The sequence below is a fragment of the Erpetoichthys calabaricus genome, chromosome 4, assembly GCF_900747795.2.
Source record: "Erpetoichthys calabaricus chromosome 4, fErpCal1.3, whole genome shotgun sequence".
Lineage (NCBI taxonomy): Eukaryota > Metazoa > Chordata > Cladistia > Polypteriformes > Polypteridae > Erpetoichthys > Erpetoichthys calabaricus.
In genome coordinates, this window is record NC_041397.2 from 59,514,713 (window position 1) to 59,535,136 (window position 20,424).

General features: G+C 35.8%; 1 protein-coding gene across 4 annotated transcripts in view; it reads right to left on the bottom strand.

The window, feature by feature from the left end:
- Positions 1-20,424, bottom strand: part of LOC114650077 (anoctamin-7-like) — an 84,769-nt gene that overhangs the window by 32,104 nt on the left and 32,241 nt on the right. For all 4 annotated transcript variants that reach the window (XM_028799517.2, XM_051926051.1, XM_051926053.1 and 1 more), the window contains exons 3-11: positions 16,968-17,028; positions 15,095-15,217; positions 14,677-14,884; positions 12,506-12,628; positions 6,879-6,971; positions 4,739-4,827; positions 3,960-4,081; positions 2,293-2,382; positions 932-1,084 (exon numbers count right to left, since the gene is read on the bottom strand). In XM_028799517.2, the coding sequence (XP_028655350.2) occupies positions 932-1,084; positions 2,293-2,382; positions 3,960-4,081; positions 4,739-4,827; positions 6,879-6,971; positions 12,506-12,628; positions 14,677-14,884; positions 15,095-15,217; positions 16,968-17,028 (1,062 nt within the window). The remainder of the gene's footprint in view (positions 1-931; positions 1,085-2,292; positions 2,383-3,959; positions 4,082-4,738; positions 4,828-6,878; positions 6,972-12,505; positions 12,629-14,676; positions 14,885-15,094; positions 15,218-16,967; positions 17,029-20,424) is intronic.

A 20,424-nucleotide genomic window follows, 5' to 3' on the forward strand; every position in this document is an offset into this window, starting at 1 on the left:
GGACAAAATATGCAGCAGCACTAGGCCTCACTATGTAGATTTCATTCTCCCAGTTAGTCTCTTAAATCATCTCTGCACACTCTCTTTCAGCATTCCATCATCTATACTGTACAAATGGGAATCTGTGCAAAATCCGGTGAAGATAGTTAAACGGTGTGGATCTACATATCAGGGAAATGCAAGCAAGGGTAACTGGTGCCACATTGGATGGGAACACCAATTAAACATTGGAATGAAAAGAAGCCTGTAGTCTTCCCTTGTATAAATGGAGAATCTGTGCAAAAGGATCAACAGTGTGGATTTGCATACTGACAAACAGACACACATTCAGCTTTATAACAGGTAAGTTACACAGATTTAACAAATATTAAACACTCTGTAATATACTAGTGTATGCTTTAAACTAAAACCATTTTGTCATTTTCAGACCTAGTGTTACTATGACCTATTCTGCATACATATAAAACTTATCATTTAGTGTTTTTCTGCTGTGTTAGAGCTAATTAATGATATACATAAAATATTTACTATTCAAAAAGAAGCAGCAGTATTGACTCTCATGGATCATAATTCTGATCATAATTCATACTCTATTTTCAAAACTGAATGAATGCCTATTTAATCATTTCTTCACTTGAGAAATTGACTTAGATCACTAAGATTATTCTGCCAATTGTATATGATCATTGCTATTACTTTATTTGTTTTAATGTTAAACTTAGTATTAGACCAACACAGAAATAACAAAACATTGGAACTTATGTGGTTCAGTGACCTATGAAACCCCACTTCACTTTCAAATCTAGTATTCAAATGACACCCACGAATTAAGATAAGCAAATGCACCCACTTAAACACTTTTGCCAGTCACCTCGGTACCATGATGTTTTTTCTAAGGATGTCTCAAGCAAATGACATGAACTTGTTGTACCTGACCCAGGATTGTCATTGATATAGCATTCATCAATGAACTAAGAACTGTAGAAAGCAGGAAAGTCTGGAAAGAATTTTCAGTCTTCACTTTAATTCTCGCCCAAGTTTTGTAAACAACTACTCCTAAGACACTGATGCAAACAAATCCAACCTGCAGGAAAAAAAAATCCATCAATTTACTTATAATCTGAGCAAACAAAATGTTAAATAAAAATAAACAAAATTCTTTCATTTGCAAATCTTTGAGGATAAGTACTAGGCTCTAGAACTCTTACTATAAATTTATACTAAAAGTACTGTATATGTAAAAAAAATTACAGCTTATGTTGAGTAAGTGGCAAGATATTTAAACTGACAGTTAAAATAAGGGCAGTGAAAAACAGTTTGTAAGAAATTGACATAAGGCTGCCAGGGAGACACATCACTGCTGCAGACCTTGTGAATGAATGACTGTAAATGCCTCAAAGCAGTCAAAATGTGCTCTTCTTGCTTCTGTGTACTTCACACTTAATTCATGAAGGTAGCCATTAGCATGCACATTACAATATGCATGTGCAAATACAATGACCAATCTCTCTTTATTAAATGCCCCACTCTTTTTGTAAGGTGCATTAACATTTTCAAAGAATGGTATTTTTACTGAAGTCATCTTTACATTGTCATGTCAAAACTTAAAAAGTTAAACAATTTTAACATTTTAGGGCTCTAAAAGGCAACATTTGTACTTGCTTGGGCAAGAATAAAGCATGAATAATTTGTAACATATGAAACAATTCACTATTGCAAAACTAAAAATCTTTGCTAAATTTTGTATAAAATGTAAAAGATTTTTTTTCTGGAGCTTGTGATGTACGATCACTGACAGTACATCAGTCAGACATTTTCAGGTATCTGTTGATCCTTCTGTTCCACATTTTAACAATTAATGGGTAAACACAGTTGGACTTTCATATCTACATAGCAAAAACTGATTAAGACTACTCAATGAAGTTATGCAGAATACAGTTTTTACCAAAGGTATGGAATAAGTATTACTATACTCTTATCAATTAGTTAAAATATGCAGAGCAGTTTATCAACCAGCAAACCCCAAAAAAACATTTTTAGTTGTAGCAGATTACATTGTAGTTTTACTTCTCCTCAATATCTAGAATAACAATGTAATTCCAGACAACACTCAAATTTATACTGTCAATGAGTGAGGATGCCTCTTAAATTACAGTTTGTTATATACAGTATACTATATATGTCTATCTCAGTGTCCACTTTTATCTAGTAAAATTAATAAGTACATTTGTTTTATCAATATAAATGCTTTAGACTATTGTATGAATTCCAAATAATTTCAGACACCCTTACCAAGACCAGAAGAACAGAAAAGGAAGCAAATATTTTTGTGTATCGATAACTAGTTGGATAATATGGAACTTCATCTCCGGTGACCAGATCCTACAGAATGAAAGAAAAGCAGAAAACATCAATAATGGGTTTTAAAAATTATTTTTCTCTTTCATTTGCCAATAATTGATTGAACCAAAAAATTTGTCCTTGTAAGATTTTGCCACATTACTGCTACTATAAGTAAATTAAACCTACTTTCAGTTTTCAAGAAATTGCATACCATTCATTTAATAGTTAAACAGACAGGATGTAAATAAAGGCCTTTTATTTAATTTAAAAAATGCCACATTGTCAATGACAACGAAAGTGTGACTATAAATGCAAATCACCTAAGGATTACAGTAATTCAGTAGAAAACAAAGGTAGTACTCTAATCTGTTGTAAATATTTGACATCAACCCATATCCTGATTCTTCTATTGATTAGAGGATAATGGTTGGCGGAGTACTAGCTATTCTAACAATTCGGGTACAAAGCTGGAAGCAGCAGTCCAAGAGCACACTTACAAACGCACACAATATTGCACAGAGATTTGCCAAATACAGTGGAATGCATATGTCTTGAAGAAACCAGACACATGCAAGCTCCATACAAGCAGCAAGCTGAGCTACTGTCAAACCGAAGTACCTAGATGTGTCAAAGGCAGAGATTCACCTTTCACAATATTTAATTAAATACAACCTATTGCTTAGAAAAGCCAGGATCAAATGCCCAGGTCACACTGAATTATTTATCATTTATATTATTTGATATCATTTATATTGCAGACATTCCCCTACATATATTTACCTAACACAGAGTATGGCTGGTCTAAGATCTAAGCCTGCTCTCGAGATTGACACAGAACAGCTGCATTTAAGACAGGCTGTAACTTCCTTTATATGTGCCCATGTGTACAAAGCCCAGAAAAAACATGAGTTCAGCTTCTGTAAACAATACACAAAACATGACACAGGATTATAATGTTAGGAAGGTTTAAAAATAAATAAATTAAATAAATAAATAAATAAATAATGAAGGGAGTTACTTTACTGCGGCAAATCAATAAGGACATGCTGTATTTGAAATGTAAAATGATATTTAATATGAACATTTTAAATTAAGCCTTATAAATTGCTGATTTACTTAATTTGTACAGTTTATCTCACTCATTCACTTCCTGCCTCTGGTAAATAATGGTGACAGTGCACTGAACAAGCCAGAATTCCCCTTCAGCTTCTCTTGAGAGAAATTCCCTGTGTATCCCAGGCTATCTGAAACATAATTCCTTCATCATGCCAGAGTCTGTACTTGGATAAACCTCAGCTGGCTTATTCCGATATGGAGAACAACAACTCTACTCAAATTCCCTGCATGTTGTTGAACTCCTCAGTCTGTCACAGAGTGTTTTAAATGTAGCAATCTCATTTTAGTCACTGAAAGTGTAATCATCACATTCCTTTTCCAAAGAAGGCTTCCCACTTGCAATAGGAGTTCTCCAGAGTACCCACTTTACCCATCTCTACTATATACAAAGCTGATTTAGGTATATTAATGGCTTAAATGATATTGTCTTTCTTTTTACACTTTTTAAGCTACCAATTATAATAAAGGATTACAAGAAAAGCAAAATTACAAAAACAAACCTTTTTTGTGAGAATTCCTTTAAATTCAGGTCGATCTGGCTCATTGCTTTCATAATCTTTTACTTTCCACTTGTGAGACAGACTTGCATTTTTCCTCTTCCATATTTCAAGAAACACTGTCCCTGTGAGTCAAGAAAATGCAAAAGAAGCTTATATCCAACATTAATAAATACCTCATACTTATACTAGCTCAGATCTCCCGTTTGCCATCCTTAAAGAGAGGTGTAGTTGTAAACTCTTTCCAGCAGTTTTATTATCTAAACATTATACATATGCCTGGTATATGTATGTGGCAGCCAGACTGTAACATAATTCAGTAATGACACACAGCAACATACATTTATTGGCAATGTTTCAAAAACACCATGGTCTTTCAAGACTGTGCAGAAATGCTTGCTCCACTTAAAAAAATAAAGATGTTCAATATTCCATCCATCCATCCATTTTCCAACCCGCTAAATCCGAACACAGGATCACGGGGGCCTGCTCGAGCCAATCCCAGCCAACACAGGGCGCAAGGCAGGAACCAATCCTGGGCAGGGCGCCAACCCACCGCAGCGCACACACACACACACACACACCAAGCACACACTAGGGCCAATTTAGCTTATAAATGCAGACTCTAAGATTTCAAAGAGCAGTTTTAAGTGGCAAAGTTTGTTCACTAATTTATTTTTTCTTCAACTGTATTGTCAAAAAATATCTCAAGTAAATGTCTGATAATAAAACATTAGTTATTTTATCCAAGAGTCAAATGTTTTAAAGCAGAAAGATCTTACCCCAAAGACATAAAATCAATGCAAAAATTGGAGTAGCATTGTTATCCAATGAGTATTTTATTATGCTGGACGCATCACTTAAGGTTTCCCTTGGTTAAAAGAATAGAAAATGAAAATCATTACTGATGACTCATATTATATATACCAGCAACAGGAAAAGAGGCTCAAAGTAAATAGAAAGTTGTCAGGAAATCAAATGATTATTTAAAATTATCATTGCTGCACAGAAAATCATCACATATTAAACAACAAATTTTAACTCTCATACAAAACCAAAACAACGTTTCCACAATAGAATCATTACATCTACAATTATATATCTAGTATATTAACCTTCCAGATGGGACTCAGTTAGGAGTTCTATTTACACAATTAACCCACAAAGGAGGGTGGCACAGTGGTGTCAATGCTGCCTTGTGATAAGGAGACCAAAATTCATGCCTTGGATTCTCCCTGTGTGCTCTGGTTTCCTTCCCACTGTCCAGCAACATGCAGGTTTGGTAAACTGGCATCGCTAAATTGGCAGCAGAGTGTGTTTTGTGGTGTGTGTGTGTTTACACTGCAATGGCAATGGTCCAGACCTGTTCCTTCCTTGCGTCCTATGCTAGCTGGGGTTGACTCCAGCACCCCCCACAACCCTGGTCTGGAATAAGCAGATAAGAAAATGACATGACCTAAAAAGGAGTGTTAGAATCATGGGGGTTCTCATCCAGGAAATTAATATAATTCTAACTTAGTTTAAGATCTATTTTTGGCTGCTTGGCCTTTTAAATAGAGCAAGAGACTAGCAACATGGTGTTGGCTATTGCCAAAGACAGAGGAAGATACAGAAGAATGAAACAACAAAGGACTGGAGGCGAGAGACAGATGTGCTGTTGGTATAAAGAAAGCGGATTGGTTAGCTATATAGCAACATACTGACCCCAACAACTAATGCAGAAAAGATGGGTACTATGGTAGTTTTATTTTCTCTGATACAGTCTTTTCCTTCTTTGCATCTCCCTGTACCAGAAGACAGAACATTCAATAAAAAGACATATGTTTCACTTTCTCCATATTTCATGGCCCCTTAATCTTCCCCTGTCTCTAATTGACTCTCGTGGGCAACCCTGTATATTATATTCTAGTAAATTCAAATGTATATTATATTCATGTTGCTAATGTGTAGAAAGACACATACTAGATACATCAGCTTTTAGAATGTTGTTTTATTCTTGGGGACTAGTAGATATATTGTATAGAAAGTGCTGGTTATGAAGAATAAATATGTAACAAACACTACAACACCAAAGAACCCATTGGTGTCAGCAATCAGGGCTAACAAAATTGCAACCATGTTTCACAAGGGTTCTAAAACTTCGAAAACCGTTTTCATTGGATAATGTTCTTCTGCACAACGTCTGGATAGTTTCTACCCTTATTTAAAGTTGTGTTTTTAGCTCAACTGCCCAAAACAGTTGTTGCCCCATTACTGACCTTAGGTAAGAATAATAAAAAGAATGACATTGAAGATGACTATTATTTCTAAGCCAAATGTAACTTCTGCAGTTTGGACATATTTCAGTCTCGAATTAAGTGACAAAGTGGAACAAATAAATTTAAACAAGACCACTTTGTCGGCCCTACTTCAAAAGGCAGTTGTAAAATGATCAAGCACAACTGATTTGTGGACATACTTAAAATACAATCATGCCAATGCTTTACTCAGTTGATGCCCTGCAATTCCCCAGATATGCATGGTGAGGCCAATGATGAGGATCAGCGCTTATGATTAATTTTAAAACTAGTTATAACCTATAGCCATTTATTTGTTTATGTTATTTATGAGCAAAGTTTGCTGTAAAGGGTTTATCTAAATAAAGACTTTTGCACTTAAATGGAAACAAGAATGTTATACTTCTGCATATTCTATAAGCTACTAGTGGATGTGGTGTGATTAGCACTTTGCTTAAATAAAGTCTATTGATTTTAATTTAAAAAATATGAAACTGTGTGTTTAGATGGATGTATAACTGTCTACTCTCAGTAATTTTTTGTCATGTTTTTGAATGAGATAAATGGCCACTAGACCCCTTATGCTATGTAATGAAGTGTGCACTGTTCCATGAGAGAATGTAATTTTCCCCAAAAAAATACTTACTGCACACTATTATAGCTGCCTTTTGTTGTGCATGTTTGATTAAGGGTCTGCTCTATGAGTCTTCTCCTCCATTCCACATCATAGCATTTTTCCCTTAACATTTAAAAAAAAAATTTAGAATTGCTGAGCCTTGTTAAAAAAATGTCTGATTTATTTGCACAAACCCATCCAAAGAACAATTAAAAAAAAAAAGATGAATGTTTTTAAAAAGCAGAGTGTTTGATTAATATGGCACATTTCAGCGTATGGCATATGAAGTATACAGTTTTCTACAGGGCACACAATTTCAAATGGATAACCATACATTTGGTCCATCTACACCTGCTTCTCTTTCTGCCCATGTAAAACGTATGCCTCTGCGCACCTCAAGAAGTACTGCAAGGGCAGGAGTCCAGATCTGATTGCTTATAACAAAAATAGCGTTGGAACCAATAGTTGAATTTCTATGGCCAGTTCCAAGAACATTCTTCTGATGGCAACATACTTCTCCTATTTTCCTGAAAGGGAAAACACAACAGCTATAACACTCAAGATACTGATTTAATTTCTCCAATTGTCCTTTGGTCTCCAAAACGTTTTTCTAAAGATAGACTAATAAAAACTCAAAAACCAAATGAACAACATTTCTAAAAACAAGTCACAATGTAATCCAGAATTTTATTAATTTTCAGTACTTTTATGCAATGTAAAATGTTTTCCACAAACATATCCATTATCCCATTGGGTATAAGTAACCTATACAATGGTATAAGATAAACAGAGAGAAAAAAAAAAACCAACAGTCCACCACTAGTAAAATACCCAAAGAAAGTAGAAAATTGCAACTAAATCTAACAAACATGACACCAAAGTCTTTGTAAACAGAACACCAACTGCATAACATCTGGTGGATGTCTGTTTGAATTTTTAATGAGCCATATTGAGGAATGTCCTCAAACATTAAAGGTCAACAAAAGTGCTATTTTATTAATTCTAGAGTACACTACATATCATCCTCATTGACTATTAGCAAATGAAGAGACAAAGGAAAATAACTGGTGAACAAGTATTGAGTGGAATATACAAATGATTAGTGGGAATAACACTAGGCAGATGTTCCAAATGCTGCTCTTCACTTACAGCAACCTCTCAGTATGAATGTGTCCTATGCCACATCTCCAGATCTCCTACTTTCTAAATAATAGATGTTAGACAGAATATCAGTCAGGGCCCCTTCAGGGCTGTGGTCTGCACCCTCTTCTTTGTCTCTGTACACTAATGATTGCACCTCCAGTGACCCATATGTTACATTTCTGAAGCTTGCTGATGACACCACCCTGACTGGCCTGATCACAGATGGGGATGAGGTGCCATATTAAGGGAGGTCGATGCATCCTCAACAATCTTAACTTGAATTCCTTGAAAACAGAAGAAATTATTGTGGATTTTAAAAAGACTCTCTTCACTTCCCACACATCTTGTATCAATGATGTCACATTCAAAGGGTAGAATCATTTCAATTTCTTTGTACAACTATCACACACAGTCTGAACTGGGATGAGAACACATCTGGTCTTATCAAAAAAAGCTTAGCAAGTATATGTTAAATTCTCTGTCAACTTAAAACATTTAACCTGCCCAATCAGTGCTGGTACATTTTTATAGAGGGTCTAGCTGTACTCACATAATAATGAAACAGGACAAACTTTAAAAATCAATAGATGCTGGCACTATATCTGATTGTGTTTAGCTCTGAAGAGATAGGGTTCCCTGCGTGGGGAGAGAAACACATGGCCATGATATCTCTGGCAATCAGAAGCTACCCTCTAAAACATCTCTCTCTCAAAAATGTTACTCTTTAACAATCTGTAGATGATAATGTTTGTTGAACAAGCAGGTATCACTAGCTAAGCGGAGGCAAGGTGCACTCCAACACGTGGCAAGACATAGACCAACTCGAACAGAGGCTGGCGAGTGAATGAGGAAGACCCCGCCCCCCTGCTCTCAGTCCATAGCCACTCTCTTGGATATACATCATGGCTCAGGAAATAACCATCCATTTCAGTTATTACCATCAAGGAAATGTTACCAGTTAGATAGAAACAGTTTGTTTTCTACTCTAGTCACTACCGTTAAACACAATCTCTGATATGATTTCTAATATGGTTAATTACTAGATAACTTTACAATGTGGAAGAAGACCCTGTCAAGCCTCTGGCTGAAGGCAGTTCAACATGAACAAAATGGTGGTTAGACCATAAAAAGCCTGGACAGAGTTTGGGGCCATGTAGGTGGAACTGGCCTGCTAACATCAGGGGTTCTGCTCCATAATGATGTAGGATGACTTGGAGTGTTCAGAACATTAGAGCAATCTAGATGAGAACGGCCATTCAGTCCAACAAAGCTCACAATTCCTATCCACTTAATTATTCTAAAATAACATCATGTCTAACTTATTCCATGTATTGATGGTTCCCTGTGTGAAGAAAAACTTACTAATATTTGTGCAAAATTTACCTTTAACATGTTTCCAACTGTGTTCTTGATGAACTTATTTTAAAATAACAGTCTAAATCCACTGTTCTAATCCACTTCATAATTTTAAACTCTTCAATCAGGTCTCCTCTTCTTTTGCTTAAACTAAAAAAGGCTCAGCACATTTAATCTTTCCTCATAATTCTCCACTTTTAGCCCTGGAATCAGCTTAGTTGCTCTTCTCTGGACTTTTTATAGCACTGCCACTGCTATGTTCTTTTTGTAACCTGGAGACCAAAACTGCACACAGTACTCCAGAGAAGGCCTCACCAGTGCGTTATAAAGGTTGAACATAACCTCCTTGGATTTGTAACTCTACACACTGTGCTATATAACCAAATATTCTGTTAGCCTTCTTAATGGCTTTTGAACACTATTTGGAAGGTGATAGCATTGAGTTCACCACAACTTCTAAATCCTTCTCATAAGGTGTACTTTCAATTTTTGTATATTCAAACCTAACATTTTTACTTCCTATGTGTAATAATTTATCAACTTAATAATGTAATACATTTCTTCTGCCACAAATCTGCCCAAGCCTGTTTACTGTCCAAGTCCCTCTGTAATGATTCAACAGATTCTAGATTATGTGCCAATCCACCTAGTTTGGTATTATCTGCAAATTTAAACAGCTTGTTACTTACATTCCTATTTAAATCATTTATATATAATAAAAATAGCAGTGCCCTAGCACCGACCCCTGTGGAACACCACTCTTAACATCAGCCAATTCTGATAAGGGTCCTCGCACCATAACCAGATTAGTAGGGGTGCCTGTAAGAAGAGGAAAGCAGCATCTCCTAAGTGGAAATGGAAATGTAGCACTATATACTGTATAATATGGACACAAAGGTCTGTGATATAATATTCCTCAGATTTCAACTCCTATTAGGAACCATCTTCAGCAAATGTAGCAAATATTTTGATGAAGTGTGGTTCAGAAGGTGTTGGTCATAAAGTCTTATTTACTATGTGCATGTTCTTCTTTTCAAGCCTGCATATATGCTGGGTTCATGTCCAAATGTCTTTTAAAGTCATTTTCATTGGATCGCCACAATTCAGACCTGTTCTCTGGCACTTTTTAGTATTAGCCTTGAATTTTACTTGCACAGAGTCCCATTTAAATGTGTGTTCGGTCTAACTCGTGTGTGTGTAAATCAGAGACCATGGGTCCCTTCTTCTGACCGCATTGTAATGTTCCTGTATACATGTGGTGTGTGTTTTTGATGTTTGTCCCACATATACAGCTAGGCATGAGTCGCATGGTATGCTGTAAACCGTGTTCTGTGTCTCTGCTGCTGTTCCATGTTTCTTGCTTTTAGCATTAAAAAGGAATGTGGGCAGAGTGTTTGTAGGCTTGTGCATTATTTTGATGCCTGATTTGGACAGGATATGTGCTGTACCTCCTGATACCCTGTGATGATAAGGAAATGTATACCAGGTGGGATGGAGGGGGTGAGGTTGGAGTCTGTTGTTTGCTGGGATCTCTCGCATCTCCTACGTAAGCATCTTGAAAACTATATTAAGATACGCGATTAATTTTCTCCTTTTGTGGATTTCTAGCTACAAATATAATGTGTTGTTAAAATATACTGCATATGTGAAAAAAGAAAATAGTTATAAAACTTACAAACTTTTTTATATAAAATCTACAGTCAACAACATTTGTTACAGTGAACAACATGTCATGTGTAGCTTCCTTTTTTTTTCTTTTTTTTTTTTCTTTTTTATTATAACCACACATTGGTTAAGGGACTTGCTCAGGGTCACATATTAGTTAGAGGTGGAGACTGAACTGCCTGCTTTTTTTGTAAAGTTCATTACCTTAGCTACTATTCTACACAGCCAAATGCAGGCAAAAAAATTCCATATCCTAAAAGCCCAAATCCGGTCTTGGAGCACCGCAGTGGCTGCAGGTTTTCATTCTAACCCTTTTCTTAATTAGTGACCTATTTCTGCTGCTAATTAACTTCTTTTGAATTAATTTTAACTGACTTTCTCTTGAAGACTTGGACCCCTTAATTGCTTCTTTTTCCTAAATTAACACTTCTCTCATTGCGCTAAACATCATAGTTTGCTTGCAGGAGCAATATATTCACGCTAATCCGAGGCAGAGGCTGTGGGTTGAGGGGAGGGGGAAGTGTGACATCAGGAGTAGGGAGTCAGTCTACATTTGCGTTTTGCAGTGTAACTTGCCTCCGCTTAGCTAGTGATACCTTTTTGTTTATTGATTTTTAAAGTTTGTCCCGTTTCACTACTACGCGGGAGAAACGGCAGGGGATGGCTAGTGTGAAAATAAAGAAAGATGAAGGTCTCAGGAATGTTGATGTGCTCTGGTACCCAAAACATTTTAAAAGTGTTCTTAGAAAAGAGAAAAATCAAACATTTTGGAAATGTATTCTATTGCAGAATGACAGCAGCAACAAACCATGAAATTAAAGAACAGGTTTAATTAACAATAGGAATCGGTGCCTAATTAAGCAAATGGTTGGAGTGAAATTGGTTGGAATTTGAGGCCCTGACTTACTTGGTCTTCTTCTGGCTCACTCACTTCACATTTCATTTCTGTTTGGGTGCCATTTAAGGAAAGAAATGAAGCAATTCAGAGAAACAAAGAAATTCAGGGGAAGAAATCTTAAAAAACAATTCAATTAAAATTAATTTAAAAGAAGTTGATTAGCAGCAAAATAGATTACTAATTAAGAAAAGGGTTAGAATGAAAACCTGCAGCCACTGCGGCCCTCCAGGACTGGAACTGGGGACCCCTGTACTAAAATGTGCCATATTATTTGCAAACACATGATAAATATAACTAGCTACTGAGACATACTAGTAAACTACTGTATATTCATCTTATTTAAAGAATGAGAAGTTGCAAATCAAAAACATACAACAGCATTTCTTTTCACTGGGGTCTAAATTACTGCTTAAATATATTTTACTGTTAAATAAAAAAGGGAAATGCTCAGTTTATTTACAACTTTAAGTCTGGAGTATGGGTATCTGTTACTTAAGGTACATTAAACAATGGAATGCATTGCATATACTGTAGATCACTTGCCTTTTGGAAAATATATGCTCTCTGAGACAGGCCCAGATAAATTAAAATTTACCTGATAATTTCCAATGTTCTGTTCACCCCAGTGCTGAGGGTTACTGGTGACAAACACAGTGCTTTAAGGTCTTGCTTGATTAAATTTTCAGTACTATATTTGACTGAATGGTGGCAGGTTATGCTGACAAGGAAAAAGAATGTAAGATTACTGGTAATGCACTGAATCATTGCACCATCAAAGTGAACAGTAAGAGTTTAGCACACATTTGTATCACATTTTTTAAAATTCTATTGCATTTTGAGTTTCAAATTTATATATTAAAAGAGCTCCCAAAATCTCAAAATAAAATCTATACAAAATCTACATAGCAGCAATAGTGACAGATGTCTGCAAGTCTCTGTTCCTTTATTGCAAATAATAGCTGTTAAGACCCATTCCAAACTCCACCACTTGCCCCTCCTCTCCCAAACTGCTTAGCTTTAAAAATGCCCTTTCCATAAACTTTGACTCTGACCCCATCTTTCCTATTTTGCAGCTGGGAAACTTCCTCTATGCAGTAATCATATGCTAGAATGAGCAAGGGAAACAAAATATAAGCATGGCTTTCAGGTAGTCCTCTAGCATTGTGTCTATCAACCTTTCTGAAATATCTTTTTGTTTGCTCGGCTTCTTTGCTATTTTTGTATTGTTTTTAGTTTTATTTTTTTTTTTTTTCGCTCATAGATTTTGTCTCTGTGTTTGTAAATTTTGTACTGTAGTAATTGCTTGCATAACTATTATACCTTCTGCCTGTTTTCCAGTTATGGCTCTTCCTTGATCTCTGCTTGATGTCATCCCTTTTTCTTTCTTTATTTCATTCTACAGCTCAGAGCGTGTCTTTAGCTACACATTCATATATGTTAAATGAAATCAGAATAACTTAATTTTGCTACATTTTATTCTGTAACCTAGCTTGGTAAGAGACTGGAAGTCACTCTGAAACGTTCCTAGAAAAGGCTAATGATCGTCAATTTCATCAGTCACTTCGAAAGCTGATGATGGTGTGTTTTCTTTTTTACCACGATTAACATCAACAATATTCTTTTAAAAGGCAGTTGACAACCTCCCACCTAAATATGAGTAGATAACACATCAACTACAAAAATTTCCTGCTACCTACAGTACATTAGAACTCCCATTATTTGAAAAATGTGTTGATTACTGAACTACAGCGACAATAGTCAAAAAAGAATTATCAGCTAGAATGCTAAAATAACTGTTTCTTTGCAATGTGGGACAAAAACTACTGTAACCTGAAATTTATGTGTCTTAATTAAACAAAGTGGTGCAGTGATTGGCACAGCTACCTCGCCTATCTGGTGTTTTAAGTTCAACTCCTGGTCACATCTAGGTGGAGTCTACACATTCTTTCTGTGCCCTTTTTTTGTTTTTAATTATTATTTTCTAACCTGCTTTCCAGGTTAGTCTGGTTTTCCATCCAAATTCCAAAGAACTGAAAGTTAGTTTGACCACATACTCTAAATTGGTGCTAAGTGGGTCTGTATGGGTGCCGGTGCCAAGATAGACCAGTTCTTGCCTTGTGTTTGATGCTGCTAGAATAAGCTCCAGTGCCTTGTGGTAATGACCTGGGTTAAGCAGTGGTGAGAATGTTTTTTTATGTTAATGAAACTATGACTGATGAAGATTCAACTGTGAAGAATGGAGCAACGTTTTCATTTTGGTTATTATGAAGAGCCAGTCACAGTACTGTTAAAATTCTGGGGTACTATCACAAATACAGTATTTTTGTATGCATGTCTTCCTCCTTCAATTGACAAACAACTCCTTGACCAAATAACAATGTTTACAAAAAAATGTGAGGTTGGCAAAGAGAAGGCGACATACCCGTAACCCTGAACTAGATAATCGTGTTAGAACATGGATTAATGGAACTAAACACATTAACACATGGTTGACTAGCCCTCTTTACCTTTGTTTATTTTTGGAGTGCTTTTATAGTAATTAATCTCTTTAGTCTGTTAAGAGGATTTCGTTCTCTTTATTCTTTTCTTGACCGACTATAAAACCACCCAGGACCGTTCTTGTACCTTATTTTTAATACTGTAAAGATCTTCTTTTTCCAACAATACTTCTATCTTAATATTTCTCTTTGTGTTATAGTATTATAACTTATCTACATAGAGGTTTGAAATATAATCTTGTACAGGTTTTATTTTTGTAATTCTTACCTTAAATGAAGACCATAAACAAAAATACAAAGCCCCAGAAATGCTGGAAAAATTAAAGTCAGATGCAAAATCTGAACAAATGCAAAATATAATGCTATTTTTTCTCCAAAATAATTCCTAATTTTTGTGAGTGGGCTAAGTTTAAAAGAGGCTTTAGCCCATTTTTTGTCAAGCTCTTCTCTGCTATCTTCAGATGGCATTAAAGCACCTGGAATAGAAAGACAAAATATTTTGTTAATTTAATGGTGGAATTTTTATATAATAATCAAAACTATTTTAATCAACCCACTTTTCCAATTTTGGGTCAGAGGAGCAGGAGCCTATGCTGATAGAGTCAACCCTGGATGGGGTCCCAGAACATAACATCACAAACCCACTCCCTTCAGCTCAGTTTTTAGTCACTAATTCCTACACATACATTTCACATTTTGCAGCTGGTATTTGTATCCATCTGTTTGAGTCTGTGCTTGTAAATATGGCCTGGGGTCATGCAGTATAAAGGATGTTCTGATAGCTCCTTTCATCTGTAGATACAAAAGACCTAAATAAGAAAACAGAAAAGAGTTTTTTTTAAATGTTAACTCTAAGAGATGATCACATTTAGAATTATTTAAAAAATCTACAATTCATATTTTGATGCATATTTTACTAATATTAATTACAATACAAGACAGTACTCATGAAACAACATAGCTACCAATTCTTATTTGTTAGGCACAGACTTTTATCTAATGCCACATTAATCCAACACAATGCAATCCTGTCTAGGACAGGAAAAGATTAGACAAGGATAGATAAGAACTACTGTCCATCTGCTGTGCTCCAAACAATTTAATTTAAAATTTAAAAAAAAATGTGATTTATTATATCCATCATTTTCTGTCTATCTTTATTCGATCTATCCTGTTTTTATTTGGTTAAACTGCTAATTTCTATCACTTCACCATTTAAATGGTCTTTTAAATATCTTATTACTGCAACTTTGATTTACTTTCAGGCTTCATTCAACTATACTTACTTCAATAGATGCAGGTTATTTTCCATGTGAAGTAATACTGTTATAAAATTCTGTTATGTATTTAGCTGCCTCTGATTTTTAAACCACTTGTTTCTGTTCTTGTATTGATGTCCTTCCACAGATCAGTATTCACTCATATCAACACTTGCACTCAAATTATTCTTATGATCTGATACAGCAGGGTATTCAAATGGTCTCAACAGTCTATTTTTTCAGTATACCCTACTGTATATGCATAACACCTGAAACAATCCCAGCATTGATCAATTCAGTTTTGAGGGTGGAGTGCCTAAACAACAGTACATGTATATTTTAAATAAAATACTGTAAACGTTGTGTTAAATGACATATTATACTGTATATAATTGTATTCAAATGCATCCATCTATTTTCTGAACCATTTTCTTTCCATAAGTAGATCATGGGGTGCTAAAGTTTACTCTAGCAGCAGCTGGAACAGGGAAGGAACACCCTGAGATGGGACACCAATGCATCACAGGTCACATCTTCCCACTGTCATGTTTTAGACAAGATTTTTACCCTGGTGGGGAATCAATGTTGTGTTTCTTGACTTTTTTGTGCCATTTATCTTTATGTTACTTTGGTTTATTATCGGTTTTCTTACTAATGCCTCTGCTAGGTTCCTTCTGTTCTGTGAATGGATAAGTAAGAGATGGGACGACCTACTAATCACCACCAGGAACTATAAATGCTATAAATATGGAGGGTTTCCTATAGTTCCTGGTAGTAAATTTTAAATGCTCTAGAGAATGGAGCATTATGTTTTGCTGTGCTTAGTACCTTTTGCAATGACTGGATTTTTGAACATGTGCTCTGGTTTTGACTTTGTTTTCGATTCTGTATTGGAACCGTGTTTGCCTTGTATTGCATTGCCTTGCCTTCTCGGACAATTCATTTTTATGCTCCAAGGACCTTCTTGTGCTGCAGAGCATCTTTTATTTTATAAAAATTCTTTGAGGACCATTTTGTGTTTTGCCAGGACTTTTAAACAGTAAATCTACCCCCAGCGGGCAATTTTGGAAGCATCCTGGTTCATAACACTAAACTGCACACCTTTGGGAAGAAGAAGAAGAACAGTGTACCTGTAGGAAACCATTCTAGATACTGTGTAAATTCTAGGAAGTCCACATCCAAGCTAGGGACCGAATATAGGACACCAAAAGATGTTAGTTAGTAAGCAGTGCTGGTCCCTGTACCATCATGCCATCCTAATAATAAAATATGTGACAGACACAAAAAGTAAATATCCTACCCATCTTGACTTTTGAATTTTTTCCATCACTTGCATCAATATTTGTTAGTATATGGTGGGTCTGTAAGAAAATAAAAGTTATCACTCATCCTATTTATTTTAAAATAATATACCATATGAGAAATTGTAATAATAAAATGTAACTAATAGCTATGAATACGATAAATAATTAATTTAAACTAAAAGCAAAGTGAGCTTACAGCATATTTAAGTTTAAATTGCTTTTGAATTTGACTGTTACACTGGAATCTGGAAGCACAACAAAAACAGTTTAATTCCTATGATACTTAAATTAGTGAAGATAGTGTACTGTTTAGCCATGAAGGGTTTTAAAGCATTAGAAAACACAAAATGACAGCATTATAAAAGAATTAAGATAAGCATACAACAATGTATGCATTAACATTACAGAATGACATTTTATTTCCAAAATGTTAAAAGATTTGCAATTACCCTAATAAAACTAAATCTAAAATAGTTGATGAAGCAATGCAGTATAGCAAGGCAGAGCAAACAATTCAGACATATACTGTACATCCAAAAAATATCGCACACTTTTACACAATCCCTTGAGTTCTAATTTCTCCATCATCATTTGTATTGCTTGTCTTAGCATTATTTCCTAAAATGGAGTCATTCCAAGCAATATCAGCTTCACTACGGCAGGATGATTTCAATTGCAAGGCTTCTTTGTTACCATAATACTAATGTCTTTTGTGAAGGGATAGCTCTTTGAGATTTCATTATCCATTGACTTGGCCAGAATATAGAGTGCTGCATTACATATTTGATTTTGCTTACAGGTGGTCATTTATGGAAATCAATTCTAGTTCCTTTTTAATCAACCCTTAAATGCCCTGCTGACTGGCACATTAAGAAAGCTGCTGGGAATCCCTACCATGTGTGCTTACTGCACTTGTTTGCTTTTTTTTTGTTTTAAATGGAGCATTTAACAGAAACATACTATTTGAATCACCTAGTAAGGACAATGCTTGGCATAAGATTTGCAGACTCGTTCCTAGGGTGCATTACATTGGAACGTACTGATGTGGTGGCCAAGGGCTTATGCATTTGGTAAAAGGTAGAAGGACTATAATGGTTTGGGTTGGCTCCATTCTCCCTACTTGCTTCCTGGAGCTTCTTGAAACCGGAACCATTCATTATTGTAAACAGATGAGCTGGGCAAATGAGGACACACACAGTCAGTGTAGAATTGTTGCAAATCCATAATCTATAAAATCAGGTGCCAAAAAGTGGAGGTTAAAATGTCCAAACGAGGTTCAAATCAAGAGCAAACATATTCTGTTAAAACCATGAGCCTCAGTGCTTCTCTCTAAAATCTGATTTCTCCTCAGCTTGCCCTTTGTGGATTCCTCAGCACAAGGAGACATCCACCAACAGGTGCAGACAGTCCTTTATCTCAGCACGGGACACCTGTTGCCAGCCTGTTGGCATTTACAGGGTGCCATGCTGAGCTTTGCTCCTTGCTCCCTTTAAGCTGCAGTTGTCAGGCCTCTGTGGGAGCCTCCCAAAGCACTAGGTTGGTCCTGGTCCAGAAATGCACAGCAGGAGCAGCCCCTTTGCCCACCACTAAAGCATCTGGCCACATGTTTTACTCACAGGGCTCACTTTCCAGTCTACCTGCTTCCCATCCCATATTTCACCAGCTCTGTCCCATTCCTGTCCTCCTCTCTAATCTATTCCTTTCTTGTGACCTCCACATCTATGTTTTTTCTTTTTTTATTGTCTTGATTTGATTTTGACCTGATTCTCTTTGTTCTCCCCCTTTATATTGTGCAGGCTCGTTTCAGACTGCCCAAATGGGGCAACCTCCTGTATCTCTGAGGAGTGAATGAGGCACCTGACTGACCTGCTTGCATTTGAATGTGCCAAGAACAGCCAAGAACTCCAATCAACTCTGGAGCAGCGCCTACATACACATACAATGGCACCTGTTCAGAGCCTGCATACTCCAGGACTCAATTATTCCACAGACTTCTTATCACAAGGATGCAGCACTAGAAATTTATAAAATCCTAAATGCCTAAATTGAAGGTGAAATTCCTAAAGATTATATAACACTAACTGATGGCATAATGAAAGTGTCCATTAATGGCTTTGTTAAGATGCAGGTAGTTCTCTGGTCAAACATAACTGGGCAACAATCCTAAATTAGAATAGGCATTTTATTTGTTTTAAATTCTATAGCATTTGTATTTGCTTGGGCATTTGCTGGGCTTTCAGTAGCACACAATGTTTTCTCTACTAAAAGAACAGACTTGACAAAGATGCAGAATGCCATTTTCCCCTCCCATACCTACATTTGAGTGCTTGAGCTCTTATTCAGCTCTACCATTATCCAAAATTTGATTGCCTTGTTTTCTGACCTTCACCTGAAAACTATATGTTTTAATCAAAGTTAACATTTTCCAGAATAAGATTATTATCTTTATCGTAACCCTAAGCTGAGACTCACACATACATGCATTAACCTGTACCTAGAAGAGGTCTCTGACCACCTAAGCTACACCTCCACTTAAAAACACATGAATAGTCTCTTTTGAAACTAAGACATAACCCTTTATCTTTGGAGACTCAAAGCTACTCTCATTGAAGCTCCTGAACCTGAACAACATGTGGGATCACCAGCTCTAAGATCCACTCTTTCAAGTCAAGACTGAACTAAATATGGATGAAGGTGTCTTACTTAAAGAGAATCTCAGGTTCTAAACTCATGTCACAAAAACGCATGCTTTTCTCCAAGAAGCTTCACAGGAAACAGCAAAAAAGCTTAACACTCAAATCCAGGTGAGGTAGACAACACTACAGAAATGAACACACATCAAGTCCCTGTGATGTAACAAGCTTAGGAATAGCTGTACCAGGGACACTTCTAGCTTTTACAAGCTTTGCAGAAAATTGGAAACAAGACAGTCTAACATTGAATATTGTAGGCTCTGTCTTACCCACAGTGTAACACAGCAAGGGAGAGCTGACTAAGATGCCAACAACATTTATTTCAATAGCACATTTTTATACACAGGATGTAGCTTAAAGTGTGTTTACACGCCCACGGGGAAAGTTATAAGAAAAGGAAAACAAATTAAATTAGTTAAGAATAATAATGAATAAATATCAAAAAAATAAATACAGGCTTACATAAAAGTAGACACATAATTAGTAGACAGGAAGGCAATCAAAAGTTCTAAAATAAAAAACAAAAAGCCTTGTAAAAATCAATACTCAAAAAAAACAAAAAAAAAAACAACTCAAATGTACTAAAAACAGCCTTTTCTATGTCAGTTTTTTGTCTCCTCTTTTATGGTGATATGTAAACAATTATTTTATTTCTATATGCCTTTTGGTTTCTCTATAAATTATAATTTTTGTTTTTTTAAAATGACATACCTTGACATACAGTAAGCCTAATTGCCGAGGTCCTCCACATGCAGAAAGA